Source organism: Phalangium opilio, unplaced genomic scaffold (genome assembly GCF_054372755.1).
Source record: "Phalangium opilio isolate 3A_F unplaced genomic scaffold, DU_Popi_V2 ptg000070l_1, whole genome shotgun sequence".
NCBI classification, from domain to species: domain Eukaryota; kingdom Metazoa; phylum Arthropoda; class Arachnida; order Opiliones; family Phalangiidae; genus Phalangium; species Phalangium opilio.
This window is the reverse complement of record NW_028324182.1, coordinates 7,991,858-8,010,035: the sequence shown is the minus strand read 5'-3', so window position 1 is coordinate 8,010,035 and position 18,178 is coordinate 7,991,858. Positions and strand designations below refer to the sequence as shown.

The 18,178-nt window shown below is 38.5% G+C and overlaps 1 protein-coding gene and 1 long non-coding RNA gene across 15 annotated transcripts in view; both read right to left on the bottom strand.

Moving 5' to 3' along the window:
* Positions 1-18,178, bottom strand: part of LOC149661388 (uncharacterized) — a 286,806-nt gene that overhangs the window by 36,409 nt on the left and 232,219 nt on the right. For all 11 annotated transcript variants that reach the window (XR_016368896.1, XR_016368888.1, XR_016368894.1 and 8 more), the window contains one exon: positions 13,209-13,356. This is a non-coding gene — a long non-coding RNA (uncharacterized LOC149661388). The remainder of the gene's footprint in view (positions 1-13,208; positions 13,357-18,178) is intronic.
* LOC149661396 (uncharacterized) lies at positions 14,054-18,149 on the bottom strand. 4 transcript variants are annotated; one of them, XM_089842897.1, is made up of 5 exons: positions 17,699-18,149; positions 17,209-17,602; positions 16,972-17,135; positions 16,773-16,838; positions 14,054-16,413 (listed from the first exon to the last, which is right to left on the bottom strand). In XM_089842897.1, the coding sequence occupies exons 2-5, from the start codon at positions 17,483-17,485 to the stop codon at positions 14,218-14,220; spliced, it is 2,703 nt and encodes a 900-aa protein (XP_089699023.1). In that variant the 5' UTR covers positions 17,486-17,602; positions 17,699-18,149; the 3' UTR covers positions 14,054-14,217. The 4 variants fall into 4 exon arrangements, with proteins under 4 accessions (XP_089699023.1, XP_089699024.1, XP_089699022.1 ...); XM_089842898.1 differs by having other exon boundaries at positions 17,732-18,149; XM_089842899.1 differs by having other exon boundaries at positions 14,563-14,749; positions 14,818-16,413; positions 17,209-18,148.

Below are 18,178 nucleotides of genomic sequence, written 5' to 3'. Positions count from 1 at the left end.
TCCAAAAAATCCCCCCTCCTTAAAAATAGTTAGGGATGTTGTTTGCCTTAGATGCTCTGAAAAGGGTCACTATCAAGATCATTGCCCCACGAGGTACACTAACCCCAGTAATACTAATAGTGCTTCGGGGTCAAATTTTCCTCAAAGAAATGGAAATCTAATCCCTTCTCAGAATAGGACTTTCCAAAGAAATACTTTCACGCGTCGATTTAACCCTAACGGCGTAGTATGCCATCACTGTAACGAACCGGGTCACACTCGACCAGAATGCCCTCGACGCGCCCCCATGCTACCCCCCGCTAATAACACACCTGTACCATCGGGAAACGCAAGCAGGGGAGGAACTGGTCCACCCAATCCTCCCCCCAACCGCTCCTAAAGCCCATTATTTGTAGTTCAGGACCCACAATTGACTCTTTTCAAAATTTAAATTTACCAAATTTAGCAAAACTTAAAATTTCAATTAATAAATCCCCTTGTATAGCTCTTGTGGACCCTGGATCTACCTTTACTTTAGTAGATGAACGTTTTAGAAACTCTATCCCAACTACATCTAATAAACAAAAACGTATTAAATTAGGATTAAAACTTGCCAATAGAAGTCGAGTGACCACAACCGGCTGCGGCAAAGCAAACATTAACCTTCCGGGGAGAAACACAACGCATAATGTATATTTAGTTAAGAATTTAATTTTTCCCTGTATTTTGGGAATGGATTTGTTACAATCTGAAGGAATGACTTTAGATTGTGGCGCGATGCAGTTTTTTTGGAGTGACTCCCCCACGGAGAAACATAGTTTTCTTCCCAATTTGATTGATAAGCCAGTGATCCCCTCACCAGCTGTTTGCTCTGCCACACCCCCTTGTGAAATAGATGAAGAAGATCTTAAGAAAGCCCTAATGTTAGCGAAAGTGACCCCCGAGGAAAGAATACAATTAGAAGACTTAGTTTCAGAATTTCAATATTTATTTGCGAAAAATGCAGGAATTACTAATACCGCCACGCATTATATTAACACGGGTGATGCATACCCTATTTCCTGCGCTCCCTACCGTTACGCACCTCACAAAAGAGATCAAATTGACGCTATTATTGACCAAATGTTAGCTGATGACCAAATTGAACCCAGTAACTCCCCTTGGGCAGCACCCTGTATATTAGTGTCCAAAAAGGACGGCGGTTCTCGCCTTTGTTTCGATTATCGCAGATTAAACGCGGTAACAAAGAAGGATTCCTACCCACTACCCAGGATAGATGATATCCTCGATTCTTTAAAAACCCCCAAATTTATAACAACTCTAGACCTCAAAGCTGGGTACTGGCAGGTGCCCTTAGACATAAACAGCCGTGAAAAGGCAGCATTTATAACCCATCGCGGTTTATTTCAACCCAAGGTCCTCATGTTCGGGTTGACCACGGCTCCGGCTACGTTTCAAAGAATGATTGACCACTTGTTTGGCCACTTACGTAAGTCTGGAGTCAGTGCATACCTTGACGACCTCATTGTAATTTCCTCCACTTTTACGGAACATATGTCTACCCTTAGAAAGGTTTTTGGTGTTCTTTCTGACGCAGGCTTAACCGCCAAGGCAAGTAAGACTCAATTTTGTGCCAAAGAAGCCTATATTTTAGGTCATTTAGTTAACAGGGCTGATACTGAGTCACTTTTTTCACTAAAAGTTACTATTTTTGAAATTGGTTACTTAAAGTTACTTTTTTTGAATTTTGGTTACTAAAAGTTGATTAATTTAAAATTTGATAGGCCATCTCTTAAAAAAATATGTTTTCCTTATAATTTCCGAGTGAAAAAACTAAAAAGCAATTTTTTTTAAACGATCAGACATTTATTCCCATCGAGGTAGCCGTATTATTTCCAGCCCCTTTAAAAATCTGCCTGTGTGATCGAATGGGCTATGCTGCAGCTGAAGGACCAGCCGCGCCCGCCCAGGGCCGGAAATAAGAAAAATTTCTTATAGGACATGTGTCCAGTGACCCCCTGTTTGACTGGAAAATTTATAGGACATTGTCCACTGGAATGTGCAAAAATAGTGTCGCATATCCATAGTCAAGCTATCAAAACTTGGGAAAATTTAATGGTCAAAATGTCCAGTGACCCCCTTAGTTTTTTAAAAAATTATGGGACATTTTAAAATTTTATTGGACAATGTCCAGTGTCCTGTGCTTATTTCCGGCCCTGCGCCCGCCAGCGCGTTACCGTAGCCAGGGGGCCGCGGCCGTTTAGTACGTTTTTCGGCTTTCGCGCAGTCTGCTATTTTTTCAAGAGCGGTTCTAGTTACAGAATGGTTACACGTCAGGGTACAATTTCGGTATGAGTGAATAAGGTCAAAAATCATTTTAGAGCAAAATCAAGCACACCATTCGATAGAGCGTAAAATTTAGATCTAAAATGGCCGCCGCTTTTTTCAAATTTCCAAAAAAAAAAAAAAAGTCTTATCCCTCATAAGAATTGCCACCTTTTCCAAAATATCGATGTTTAATGTTAGGCCGAATAGAGTAGTGGCACTCCATGTTAACTACCCATAGAGCTTAATACAGTCAAAGGCAAGTAGGTGCCATTACTCTATAGGTTAGGTTAGGTTAGGCTACCCTAAAGTATTAAACACCTGTGTGTACAATTTTAAACTGAGTTTTACTTCAATTGTGCATGTTAAATATTTAAATTAAGTTACTATTAAGTTACTATTTAGTTACTTTTTTCAAAGTAGTTGGTTACTATTTCAACTAAAATTCAGGCGAGCTCTGAGTATCAGCCCTGAGTTAATGAACAAGGCGTACACGTAGACCCCAGAAAAACTTCTGCAATTAAAGACATGCCAGCCCCTAAGACAGTTAAACAAGTTCGTAGCTTCTTAGGTGCCGCCTCGTATTATAGGAGATTCATAAATTCCTTTTCAGACAAAGCCGCTCCCCTTAACGCTCTTTTGCATAAGGATACAGCTTGGCAATGGGGACCGGAGCAGCAATTATCCTTTGATACCCTAAAAACCGCACTGGTTTCCGCCCCAATTATTGCACCACCTGATTTTTCAAAACCCTTTATCATCCACTCAGACGCATCCAACACTGGTTTGGGCGCTGTTTTAAGTCAAAAACAAGATGGTAAACCCGTAGTAGTGCAATATGCTAGCAGCACCCTAAATAAAGCTGAACGCAACTACTCGGTTACAGAACGAGAATGTCTCGCGGTAAAGTGGGCTATTCAAAAGTTTCGCCCCTATATAGAAGGCGGTCAGGTAGAAGTCTTCACTGATCACAGCGCTCTTCAATGGCTTCGAACAGCTCGCGACCCCACTGGTAAGCTCGCCCGCTGGCGACTTATCATTGACCCCTATGTTTCGGCTATACGCCATGTCCCTGGTAAAAATAACGGTGTAGCGGACGCGCTTTCCCGTATTCCTTGCGATGACGACCCTGATTTGCTGGACGAATCAGTGTCCGACCCCTCGGAACCCCTTATCTTGGCATCAATCGTAGACCCTGATTCAGAAATTTCTTTCGATCCCGATCGTATAATAGCCGCCCAAGAAGCCGATGAACAGCTGTGTGCTCTAAAACTCTACCTAGATTTAAAAACTATACCAACTGATGCCTCATTGAAGGACTTTGTATTAGCTTCCGCTCCAAAATGCGCTATTATCGAAAACATTGTTTATCGTGACATTCTCCGTTCCCCCGATAATTCGAACTCATACCGAATATGGATTCCCCCCTCTCTAATTGAGACGGTATTACGTTTAACTCATGACATCCCTATTTCAGGCCACCTTGGAATTTTTAAGACCTTACGTAGGGTTCAAGCCCGTTATTTTTGGCCGCAAATGACAAAATCAGTCACTAATTATATTAAATCATGTTTACCTTGCCAGAAAAACAAAAACCCGCAAAGAGCCCCCGCAGGGCTCATGAAATCGGCTTTGCCGACTGACCCTTTTCAGGTTTTATCTATTGATTTGAAAGGTCCTTTTGTTCCTAGCAAAAAGGGTAACACCCAATTATTGGTAGTAATCGACACTATGACCAAATGGGTCGAGATGTTCCCGCTCCGTCGAGCAACGGCAAAAAGTATAGTGACAAAACTCGTTGATGAGGTTTTCACCCGTTTTGGGGTCCCCTCCACTATTATTTCCGATTCTGGTAGCCAGTTTGCTAGTAAACTTATGAAGGCTGCGTGTAAGAACCTAGGAGTGAACCATCGCTTTACGTCATTCTATAGCCCTAGAGGTAACCCCGTTGAACGTAGTAACCGAACTATAGGTACTATGATCGCTACATATATTACAAATAACCACAGAGAATGGGATATTGGCCTACCTCAATTAGCTATGGCAATTAGGACAGCCCCCCATGAAACTACACGTTTCACCCCAGCGTATTTAACATTTGGCCGAGAGTTGCGGACCCCGTTTGACGTTACCCCGCAATCTAACCCTGAGTTTAATATGTCCCAAGAAAATACCACCTTATACGCTGATAGCATTATGGACCGTGTTACGGTCGCTATAAATCAAGCGAAGGAAAATATTCTATTGGAACAGACTCGGCAAGCTGGATATTTTGATCAAAAACATAGAGATTTTGAGTATGAAGTGGGACAACATGTACTGCGTAAAACGCACCCACAGTCTTCTGCAGGAGACTATTTTATGGCAAAGTTGGCTGACAACTGGGATGGGCCGTTCCTCATTAGTGAAAAATTTAGCCCTCACACCTATCGTTTAGCTAATTTAGAGACCAAACGGGTTTTGAAAGGCACGTATCACGTGAATCAGCTTAAGCTATTTATACCTCGTGACCCTGAGTGCGTACCTTTGCCTCCCCCTGTTGTATCAACCGTAGATGATTCTCCCATTGAGGACCCTTCTGGTCCGGACGTTCTTGTGTCTAACAGTCGTCCTTGTATTTCCCCTAGCCCTAGCTCTGATTCTTGGAACGGTGACCAACCTCCTTATATTAGACGGCTTCGCCCTAGAGATACAATTACTAAGAGGGTCCTAAACCCTACAAAGCAGAGTGGTTAACTCAAATGCTGTGTATAGCGTAGTTTATTTTATTTTTAATTCAATTCAATTTTATATTGTTGTAGCAGAGTGGTTAACTCATATGCTGTGTTTAATTTTGTTTCAATTTTGCATCTCGAGAATTTTTTTTTTGCCCATATTGGATATCCATGTATATAGTTTTTATTGTCTAGGCCTTGATTTGATTTTGTAATTTTTTTTTTTCACGTACCCCCTTTCTATTATGTGTTTTTTTTTTACTCGTTGTTTCTTATTATTGTCGAACGAGGACGTTCAAGTTTTGGTTGTGGGGAATCTGTAACAATAACATGCAGAGCATGAAGTTATTCCCTTCTATAGTATTTTCAAATATTTTTATATCTATGGCTTTCAAATATATTTATATCTATGGCTGGTAGTTCCCCGCGTTGAGGCTGGTTACTTTCCCCAACCCGTGCGCGTCATCGGGGAAACCAAAATCCCTAAAACTCTCTCCGCGTGTACGTTCGTGAACCCGAAGATGAACTCTTTCAAGAGCCCTTCACGAACTTTGAAGACCCCGTAGCTTCTGGAGAGAGGGTATAAAAAGACGGCGCCTTCTATTATTCGCTCTCTCTCGTTACCCATCTGCAAGGCCGGACTCTGCCCGATTTGTCCCAGGACCGAGGCCGACGACACGAGGTCCAGCCCGAACCACGTTACCGGGCCTAAACCAGGATGGACCTTTGGAGGACCGAACTTTAACCGGCCGAACTTTATCTTTCGCTTCGAATCCGCGCCCTCGATGAACTTCCATACGGTACCGTACAAACAATTATTTTTATAAAGAGCTCTCGCGAAATAATGCGCGCCATTATGGGAATAACCAGCCCACCAATTTTTATTAATTAAGTAATGCTTATCATGAACTGTTAATCAACCATATTACCTTTTAAATGAACCTTTCAAATATCAAATAAATCTTAATGTTAATTTTAATCATGCCGACAGTCCATTTTAATTTAATCCCCCTAGACAAAACGAACCTATTTAATTACAATTTATTATTCACCTAAGTTATCTATAAAATCTGTCGCAAATATCAACAAATATTAGTATCAACATCAATAAATAATGCATGGTTAGTTGAAAAAACTCTATATTGTATAGCGTCGAACAGATAAAAAAATTAACACTCTAATTATCATTGATTTTTTCCCACCAAACCAACTGTGATTTAAATGTTACGCTTATACTTAATAATAAAATAAATTTAAGGAATAAAATGTGGAGTTGAATCGGGGGAACGTAATTTGAAACAGTCATAAATAAAATACGAGCATATTTCCGGGGAAAGTTTCCGTTTTCAAAATGTGTAGACATAAAAAGAATTATCAAAAATAGCAAAAGAGAATCCCGGGAAGCTTTTTTTTATTAATTAAATTCCTTTGTTATAGAGAGCGAGCAAAGAGTTTGAAATTCCACTAACTTCTCTTAAAAACTAGGCTGGCAGCTTTCGGACGGAAAAGTATAAAATAAAAGTAGGAGAAAAAGGATCGGGGAAAACGCGACAGCGGTTAAGTTAGCGCGGAGAAATAAAAGTTCGCCTGTGCATTAAGTGAAACTAAATACCTCGCGTCGGATTTTCCGCCTCTTCTTTTATTGCTCTTGAGCTTCCCTTCCGAGAGTGAGTTCTCCTGGCGCATTCGTTTGAAAGCTACGCTCCCAAGAATAAGAGCTCTCTCTCAAAAAGGGAAACTCTAAACCCATTTCAACCCAGACAGTGAGATGGACATGTACTTCCTCGAGCCGAAGGAGAGGTAAAATTTTATTTTATAACCATAAGCAAATATCATAGCTGGGTTATGACTATTCCAAGAACTAGAAATAAAATTGGCGTAACTTTATACAGTAACTTTGGAAAATTACATAATTCATTTGATTCAATCAGATTTTTGAATGGCTAAGATTCAAGAACTACATTTTTATGGAAATGCGGGAACGCGACACACACATTCAGAACTTGATCTTCTTGATCTGAACTACACTTGATTATCAATAGAGCTCTTTTTCCCCCATCTAGCTTTATAGCACCAACCAATAACGTTAAAGTCTTTCAGTAAATTTCGTTTTTCACTTCTTTTCGATTGGAAACACAAACGTTCCCTCAGTGTGTAGGGATCTACCTCTAGACTGATTGTCACGATAAATTCTAATATCCCGAGGCGAACTTACGGAAGCTTACCCTAAACCCCTTGGAATCCCGGAATCCACGCGAACTCCTTACAATGGAGTTACCAAGTTGAACCGCGAGCGCCACAGTTTTTCTTCAGAATGATTGCGAGTAGGGGGACACATTCTTGGGCCTATTATTGAACGGAATCGAGAGGGGGTTCCCTGGCCTAGACGTTGAGGGACGACCCACGAGGTTAAATTAAGTCTCAGATATACCGGCACCGGGAATTCTTTCTTTCCTTCCTCTTTCTCCATCGAACAACTCCCCTACTGCTAGTACGGTATAGCCTGGCGTTATCAAAAAAGAACTAGGGGGGGGGGGTCATATTATAAGACAATAACACCTTTGACGTACGTCTCGAGACAGACTTAATAGGAAGCCAGAAGCGCAAAGATTTCAAACGCGAGGAGGCGGACATTAAAACTGATTTCGGATGAAATGTATCGGGAAAGGGATTGTTGAAGGTGAGTGTCCGACTGCTTGAATTGGTCTACCATCTCCCAGCGTTCACTCTCCCGACTTATTAGGCCTCGTTTCAACTGAACCATTCGGACTCGGGTGTATAAGGCTTTTACCCTTGGGCGACGCGACTCTTAGCGCGAGAAAAGGAAAGCGTTGAGGATGGAGAATTCGCGGGCACGCTCCTAATTAAGAACGTAATAAGGCACCGACTGTGGCGTGCATCTTTGCTTTTCTCGGCCTTACTGCCATTCAAGACGACGGCTTAAGTTAGCCGAGAGGAGGACTTCGCGTCTTAAACGAAAGACGAGGGAAATCATAAATTAATTACATTAATGGAATCTTTATTCGAAATCCTGACGGCTAAGAAACGGGAAACGACCACCGAGTTGGAATTAGGACAGAGTATTTGCAACTCCCAGGCAAAAGAAGGGACTTTATGACAAAAGTTTGAGAAAACTTTGAAAACTGTTTGCGTAAGTTCTAAAAGAACTAATGGCGCATATTTTTCACGTATAATTTCGATATGTTAAATTAAAAGTGGTCAGTTTCATTGCTTTGCTTTCTTCGGTGCAGTGTTTTCCGAAACTTAGCATTGAATTATTTACGTAGGATCACAGACCCATTCTATAATATATTTCCTGGATTGCGTGCTCATCTCAGATAATCACCGAGTAAGGAGACACGACAAATAAATAAAACAAGACTTCATAAGTCTGATAAGGAAGAATTAGAAGCGCAGACTGATGAGAGCGAAACTAATTGGAAACATAAGATCGCCGCTATAAAATAGGATAGGGAGGATAAAATGAATTTTAAATTATGAAATGGAATTAAGTTATAGTTGGGCCAAGAGTTCTTGAGAAATCAGGATGTACTACTAAGACTGACCAAGATATAGACAAGCTTCCAATGTCGAGACTTACAGGAAACGTGTTATCACGTCAATCAAGACTGGTATAACGTTATAAAAGCACAAAGATATAAAAGGACACCAATGTCACGACCCAACCTAATTTTGGACCCGAGGTCCCCTACATCCATTTAATCGAATTTCATTTAGAATCGTGGCCCGCTTCAATATAGAAGGACTACCGAGGACCGTTTCCCAAAAAGGAAAATATTTTTCTTTCATCGTCCAATCGAAGAGGGGGTCTCGAAGGAGATATCTGGAAGCAGACCTACTCGAGAACTAACTCGCAAAATCTTCCTAAGGTCCCACTGGAAAGCTTTGAAACGCCGGTCGTACCGTTCCGTTCCGTACGTAGCTCGCGTATTAAAACGTTGGGTAAACACGGTCCCTAATTAATAAGGTTTGTTGGTTCAACTAGAGGGTTAAACCCCTAGAATGTATAGAATAGATATGGAAAAGAGAAATTTTATCGATTTTAAAACCAGGGAAGTGAAAGAAAAGTAAGAAAAACCTTATGGAAACATTGCTATAGCAACTCGCGATACGGGGAATTCAGTAAGAAGTTGAGGATAAAATCAATTAAACATGGGAATTAATTAAACGAGAGGCTAACCACCCTAAGATTATTTTTAGCACTACGCGCAATCTCGCTTGTAATATAGAATTTACATCGATTAGCCCAAGTAAACAAACCCTCGCATTTTAATCATGTCCTTGAGTGTGTCGTCCGTCCATCGACCATAGAAGTAACCAGTCGCGAATCAATGCCTCTCAAATTTGAATGAGATAAGAGGGAGTCATAGAAACTGATTTCAAAGCACACCGAAGCATATACTGTTTAATGTGGGGCGCGTTTTAATTATCGGATCTCCTAGTCTTAATGAAGTTTGCCCGAAGAACGCATCGAAAGAAGAGACCCGCCTCGAAAGACTTTTCTTACTCTTTTCCAAAAGGGTTTCCACATCCTTTACCTTACTGGTACAGTCCATAACATACAGTTTTGAATCTAAAAGATAGCCTTAAGATTGGGCTCAATTCTTGATTGGGGGGTACCTTACTTCAATATTATATATTTCTATCTGGAGGGAAAAGGAGTTGGATGATTTGCCGGGAGAGAAATGGATGACATACAGGGATCGGAGCTGGTTAATTTTGTCCTCAGGCGCGCATTTTTCGTATTTTCAGTCAAGCAAGCAGTTTTCTTTCAATGAATCAATTGCCGGTAAAGAATAATTGCATTTTGACTCGAGCTAAACCTTTTTCTCCCTGAAGAAATCTTGCAGAAAGAGAAGTAGATGAAGGGCATTCTTTTAAAAAGGTAGCTAATTTTCCCGTTCTTTATGAATCCGTCTTATGAAACATAGCGGGAGAAATCTTACATTCGCTTTTTCTTGTCGCTAAAGGAGAGTAAATTTTCTCGGTCAAGATTAAAGATGGATTCCGACGAAAAATTCGGGTAGAATTAGGAAAAGGCAGTAAATGAGCTTAGATGTCTTGATTTGGGAATTAAGAGGCAATTATTTACACTGAAATAATTTAATTTAAGCAAATCCATACCAGAAGTAAAGATTTTTCTATGATTTTGTGGAGCGTGCGCACTTGCGAGTTGCGAACGACGCTAAGAATTAGTGCATTCTGAATAATTTTTTTAGATACTTTCTTAAGCCAATACTGAATTTTTAGTTCACCGAGGTTTTTTTAAAAGACAATGACAAATGTCTATGGAAGAATAAAGAAAACTTAAATGAGTTACGCTATCCTGACCTTAGTGACCTCTGAAATTCTTTCTTGAATCAAGCCCTTTTTATTCCAAGATGTTTGACAAAGAGAAAGAACGGATCTCGGTCGACAAAAAGGAACCATGTTCTCGGTTAATTATATCTACACCATTACCATTAAACGTGGAAAGGGAATGACCCAACTGTGACACGAACATCTCGAACGTTTCAAACTACATCAACTAACTACTACTTTAATTTCAAAGATGAAAAACTTATTTTCAATCTTGTAACTTTCAATAAAAAAAATTAATTGGTTTTCAGATGCAGCTATAGCCAGAAGCCAGACGTATAGGGTGAATGAAATTAAACAAAACAAATATTTTCACACACTTTAAATTCCCGTGGGATGTTCAAGAGATGATCGCGACTAGAATCATGATCGAGCTCTTTTAAAGATAATATTTACTCACGCCACGCATTAAAAAAATAGGAGGTAATCCTGGATGTTGGAGAAGAAAAAAAACCTAAAATAAAGAGAGACGGAAAGCCTGGAATCGATGGAAAAATTTTGTTTGCTCCTCAAGGTTTAGCTCAACTCATCTATCTTTATTCCAATGTCTGTTCCGAAATTTATTTCGCCTGTAAAGGTATTCGAGCTTATCTGTTGACACGTTTTGGTTGAGAATTTTCGCGCATAAAGGATATATTATACATTAAAGCCGCTATCTAGTTATCTTGAACGAATACAGACTGTAAGCAAAAACATTAATTCCATAGTAATTGGAAGCAAAAAGTTCCTACTGAGACGGCAAGCAAACGTGTCAGTAGGACTTAAAAAGAGGCAAGTCTATGTTATTTTTCTCTTCGTATCCGTTAATTCCTCTTTTTTCACTTCTGTCTCTAATTTCTACGCTGGGTCGACTTTTTTTTTCCTAATTTTTTTTCTGTCTCTCTTTCCGGGCGTCTCTTCCGTTGAAGGCTCTCTTCCGAAGAAAGAATGTAGCCTCGACCACGAGAAAGGAAATGAATGAGCCGTTTTAGCGGGGCCAAAAGGGGAACGCCACGCGAGGAAAGAAAAAGTAGAAAAAAATATTATGCAGCAGCCCTGTCGAGTGTACGCGAGAAACATCGCTTCAAACACACTAACTACATTAGCATGGAAATTTAGTATAAGAAAATATCACCTTCAAATGACACTAGGAACGAAGTTGGGCTTCCTTTTATCTCTAATCTGCTCTGAAAGCTCGATAAGATTGAGTCTAGTTGGGTACACCACTAAAATTTCAACCTAGAATTTTGCCTTATTTTTTTTCATACGCCCACGACGTTCGACGCTTTTCTCGAGACAAAATAAGTTAGCAAAATGGTCGAGAGGTAGCGTGAAGTTCAACGTGACTAGGATCGCGGGGTGGAACGAGAAATATAACAACGAGATCGGCACGTGAATAACGCTCCCTCAGCTGAATACATTCTAATAACGACTACCATAATGGGAACATACTAATTTCATAGCACTTAAGCCCAACAGGCAACAGTTAATATTTTAACTAGTAGATTATGATTATCGAAGCCTGAATCAATCATATCAATAAACCCTCAAAACCCCAACTGATATCTGGGTTTAAAACTGTAGGAAAAAAAGTTCGCGAGCCCCCAAGGCTCGCCAATGAGTTGTCTTATTACCTAACTCTATCTAAAGACGGGTGATGGGAGTAAGATCTCTCCTTCATACAAGGCACACACATCGAACGGAAGGGAAGGGAAGGGAAGGAAAAAAAAGGGAGCTGGCGAGAAAAATAATCCAATCAATCCCGGAATAACAATGAAGCGTCTCTTAACTCATAGGCCTTGGCTACTTCTACGGTCACCAGGCGCCGGTCGCATTTGCAAGTTAAGCGCTAACACCACTAAAAGGGTGGCCCGAAGCGGGATGTGGAGGGATACGACGAGAAGATGTTTGAAGAGAAAATCTTTTACTAGTTAGCTCTGAAAAGGAAAGTCAATAGAGGAACGGTCCGAGGCTTAACTCTCTCATTGTATTAAGGGAATAGTAGCCCTGTTTACTTATTCGACAGGCCGGGATAAGAATATGGTACTTTAATTGAGACTGACGATATTGAACGTAACGAATTTAATCCGCTCCCGCAAGGAACCTTTTAAAAGAAAGTCTTTATATTGTTCACTTAAAACGCGATGGATTGGAGGCTAGAGAGTTTGCGTTGTTCAAGAGAAATAAACTATATCGACCCGAATGCCTTTTTAAAGACAACGAGCGAGTTTGTTTTAGGATTGGGTAATTTAAAGTAAATCGCTAACCAAAATTAAACTTTTGCAATTCAGACAACTTTAAAGCATCTATAAAATAGTTAAATTAGAAGTTCTCTCATCGAACTATCGAAAATAATTTCCTTATATTAAAACGTACACCCTTGTTAGATCAAGAAAAAAAATCATTCGGGAAATTAATAATTTTTATCATTTTGTATCCTTTGTAGCAAAATTTCTCTTCCCCTCATCATCTCCGTTTCTATACGCTATTCCCTTTATCCTAATAGAATTTCAGCTTGAAAAGCTGGAAGCCGTGGCAAAAGAAAAAATCAATAAGGCGGGGGACGACTAAAATCTCGTAAAAAACTAGGGAACATTAATTTCCTTTCATTGTCTCTCTTCTTGCTCGATTATCCGTCAGTTTTTATTTCAACCGACCGCAAACCCACGCTCGTTTAAGCAAATAAAGGGGTCGACTATACGCCCCTAGATAAACGCTCCTCGCTATCATTTGTCTCTCTTTTCCCCGTCATATCTATGTCTATTTTTTATTATAAATTCTTCCCGTACCTCGAAGTACCTTTACTATAAATAATAAGTGATTGTCACTTACCATTAAACTTTCAAAGTCACGAGGTTAATGTCCAAGGGCGTTGTAATGATGTTAGAAGTCCGTTTATGTAACTTTAACTTCGCTAAATAGACATAGACGTGATTCATTTCTATAGCCGTACGTTGGGAATTTCAGCATTTTCAATAACCTAAAATGAAAAAATCAAATCAAATTACTTTCTATCAAAATTCGGAATCAATTCCACTTCATCAACAAGACAATTGTTTCCTCGAATTTATGTATAAAGTACGAAAAATTCTAAGAGGGGTAAAATTTTTTGCGACAGAAATATCATATATTAGTACTCCAAGTTCCTAAGAAATGGTAATGTGGAAAGCAACCTCTAGAGTGTTTACACAAACACAACATTACTGGTATTGGCAACCCTAGATGCTATGAACTTAGTTCAAAAGTACAGTACTTATGAAGATATTACGTTCATTTTTACTGCACGAGATAAATTCAAACGCCCCATTTCTTTATTTTATAACCAAGTCATTCTGTATTTCTTCGTTTCTTGACTCGTTTCAAACGCCAGAAGCATATTAAGTCGGAGTTTTCAAAGAAAATTGTCTCATTTCTGTCTATAGATGACCACTTCGAAATAAGGAAGCTGTACCATCCCTTACAAAAACATTCTAAAAGAACTCTAAGAAGTCCTATAGAGCTCTAAAGAGTTCCTATGGTGCTCTAAAGCATATAGATTGTGCTATAGAAAAACCTTTAGAATTTATTTTTTAAAATTCTAAGAAGCACTCTAAACAATGTTTTTCAAAACAATTCTATTAAATCTGTTTAAAATGCTGAAAAATATTCTTTAAAATGCTGAAAAATATTCTTTAAAATGCTGAAAAATATTCTTTATTTTTCACAATCTTAAGAATCAAAATTTATTTTTCTCAAGAGCTTTAACGAATAAATTTTAAATATTTATTTTCACCAATAGTATTTGAGTTATAAAGATAATTTAAAAAACTGAAATAGCTATATTAAAGAAATTTTACATCAATTAATCACATTCATAAAAGTTGGGCATTTCGATTACATAAATATAACCAGCAAATTTTGGAGTGTTTGTGCCAAGGACCAAAACTTTTTCTTTTATATCCGATACTGGGTAAGCCAATATTTTGTTGGTAAATTTGCATTTAGAAGAAATTTGATTATTCATTTGCGACTGGTGATATATTCTTAACTCTTTCACAATTGCAAAAAAATTGAAACTACAGGAACAATTAATTGAAAGACAGTTGCAGATGCCATCCTTTAACCTGTATAAACCTTGAACTATACCAAAGGACCCATTCTTTAACTTTATTCCGCAGTTGCATCTTTTGGCTACTTCGTGAGAACAAATTGTGCGACCAAAAGTCGTTATTTTTGTAAATTCCCGTGCAGTTTTCAAATTTGAAATGTTTCCGTTTCCCAAATATGGTTGAAAAGCTAATTTAACAGCGCTAGTTATCACACACTCTCTTGGTAAACCGTGAGCGAAACTTAAATCATTCACTATACAAATTCGTTTCAGCAATGGGTACCCTCTAAGCAAATCAAAGAAGTAATCTTGAATGTCTGATGCAGAAGTTGAAAAAGCTTTGTCAGATATTACCGAGATATGACTTAAAATGGCAAATTTTTCAGCTATTTGATGGGGCACTTTCTGTGTTCCATTAAAGAGTTTCATAAGCTTGCCATTCATGTTTTCAAACTGAAAACATGATACAGCCCATAAAGGTCCCCAATTAGTTGCAGTTTCGTGCAAGTGAAGAAGCAAATGGACATTGAAGGTCATAGTATCGTTTCCGTACAATCCAGAATATTGTTGAACAAATATTCTCAGATAGTTGGCAGCTTCTAGAATCATTTCAGGTGAAACTTTGGCTGATAGCAAAATTTTCACACTGAGCACTAAATTTATCCAATGTTTAAAATATATGTCAGGGAGGTAATTCTTTAAAATTACAGGTGAGTAAAAAAGGAGCCACGAACGCCATTCATTAGCGTGCCACTGTTTTCGATCTTTTATTGTTCTCGGTGTTCTTGTAATCTCGTCGATGGGCTTTAGCGAGAGAAATATGCTATCTATCTCATCAATTTTCCTTCCAAGGTAATATTCACGTTGATAGCTAGACGAGTCAAACCACATACATGACGTTGCTTTCACCACACCTTGACAGACAGAATGCATATAATCTACTACGAATCCATTAACTACGTTAAAATAATTAAGGAGCATTAATATAGAAAATCCTTTGACTCCGTTAACTGGTTTTTTAATTTGTATCGCTGTTTTTGCATTTCTTTTCATCTGTGCCTCGTCCCTTTTCTCAAATTCTCCTGCTTCGTATATTCTTGTATGACCGTCACCTCTCAAAACCATTTCGCCTTGGTTTAAACACCAATTACACCCGTAGGCTCCATTAAACTGATTTAAATTTTGCAAGGTACAACGTGCCACTGAATCACACGTCAAAGGCCCTGGGAATACTTTTATTAGTTTCTCCTTATTTGCACCTGCACGTTTATACTTGAAACCCTCGGATGACAGCTTATTTATTTGGTCTACAAATGGTTTTAAAAAAGTGTTCATGTCTGGTTTACCATTTCCAAACCACAAAGCAGCCAGCTGAACATCTTTTTGGCCGGAATATTCCAATTCATTGAGAACGTACAGTAATGGCCAAATATTGAAGTTAGATGAGTGAAATACAGGTACCCCGTCGGTATTCCATGTGATTGAAAGGTCATTCTTTCCCAAGCCCAATTTTTTGTAACAATATCCCTCTTGCAATGGATGCAAATTGGTTCTTGGCTTAAATTTCTCTTTGGTAGCCTCATGTTTTTGTAAAATTGTTTGAATTTGATTTTCAATATCAAATACGAGGAAATAATTTCCATTTTCCAAAGCTCTTTCATAAGATACCAAACACTGGCAAAACTGGCAACATTTTGACGTTTTTCCAATGTACGCACAACATTTAGCACAGTACATGTGAAATGTGAATAACGACTTTGAATGATCAAAATTTTTATAGAAGCGATATAAAGTTTGTGGTAATTCAGTATCGCTAGGCATATGAAAACTCAAAAGCTTTAGTAACGAAGCCGTTGCTTCTTTGCTTTCTTGGAAACGTATAATATGCGCCATAGTCAGCAACAGACTTTGTCTTAATGTGATAGATGAACCAGCATAGAGCTCTTCATCCTAAAAGAATAACATAAGAAAAGTATATTTCAAGCATAATAATAGATTTTTGTGTAATGGCCATAAAAAGCTTGCGTGCGTATAAGCATCCTTAATTGAATGCTTGCTTTTTAATCCTAACCAAAAGACCTCAAAGTACGGCTAAATTTGAGATAATTCTCAAAATTCACCCTCTGCACTACAGCTTTTTATCTCGGGATATAGCTTATATAATTTGACTTAATCTATCGTTACAAATAATTATATAAGATAAAAAACTTGAGCCTAGAGGAAATTTACTAATATTTGTAAACAAATTAATAATAGCATATAGATTAAGTCACATAATACAGCTGAAAGATATGTGGTTCTGCTTTTACTAGAGTGTCTTCATGATCTTGTTTCTCATCAACCCCTTCGGAGCCTGATTCGGAAATTCTATCACCCTATAAATAGGAAAATTACATTTTTTAACTGAACTTAGCGTTCACATGTCAGGTGTATATTTATTAAAAAACAAATTCAGTAAATAACTAACTCCTATTTCAGTCACCTATTTTTATACCATGACAGACTTACATCATTAGATTCGGTGGGATCTGAATTTCGAACATCGCAATAATTTGTTTCGGGCCCAATGTCATTAAACTGTGGTTGACCATCGAATGGAATGGAATGATCCGACGTTTTTTCAGACCCAGATTCACAATCATAAATACTGGAGTTTGTCGATCTAATAATATCTATAAATTTTAAAATTATAGTTTTAATTAAATAATAACCTAGGGTAAACAATATTTCCTTCTTGTTTTATACCTTGGGTAGAATCCACCAAACTGTCTGAAGATATTGTTGAGCTCGCGCGCAAGGTCATATGTTTGAGATGGTTATTTACTCCGATGGTAGATGTTGAGGGCTTGTTTAATACATCGAGAGGTTCATGATTCTGAACATTGGGATCAGGTTCAAAAACTAAATTCTTGCTTCTCTTGTTTTTAGCATTTCGAATTCTATATTCAGTCTTTCTTGGAATTCGGAAAACTCCAGTAAAATACGGCTGTTTCCAAAGACTTGACTTCGCAACTTTTCCCATTTCGTCTAGTGCCAAAAACCTCAACTGGACATTAAAATCTTGTATAGTCCTTAAACAGCTGATCCTTTCCGAGAAAGTTCCCGATGATATCTTCAATAATTTACACTCCAAGGCTTACTAATTCCAACAGGCAACAGCAGAAAATGTTTATTCAAGGCTTACTAATTCCAACAGCAGAAAATGTTTATTAAACATTTATGACCCTTATCTTACTTTATCATAAACTATCAAAAGTTTCGTTAATACCGGTTAATACCAATTAATTTTGAAAAATTAACTCTATTTGTTAAAATTAATAATATTTTGCTGGCAGGAAATATAAGGACCGCGGAATACTTTACAATTAAGGTTTATACGCAAGGAGGATTCATACCATTTGCACAAGGAGACCAGGCAATTTGGAGTGTAAAATAGCAGACGATTTTACACTCTAAGTCGCTTGGTCTCCTTGTGTTAATGGTAGGAATCCTCCATGCCTGTAAACATCTATATTCTATATGCTATATATCCTGTTCCAGTCAGCTAGTATGCGCGCGCCGTTTTACCCCCCAAAAAATTTCGTATTTCCTTCTTAACGGATCACGTGACGTCTGGCTCCTCGGCTCATGAACGCTGGATCTCTATATATCTGGCTGTGCCGTATTATTAACTTTTCCCGCTTTTTCTCTTGTACGGGAATCCCGAAACTACGTG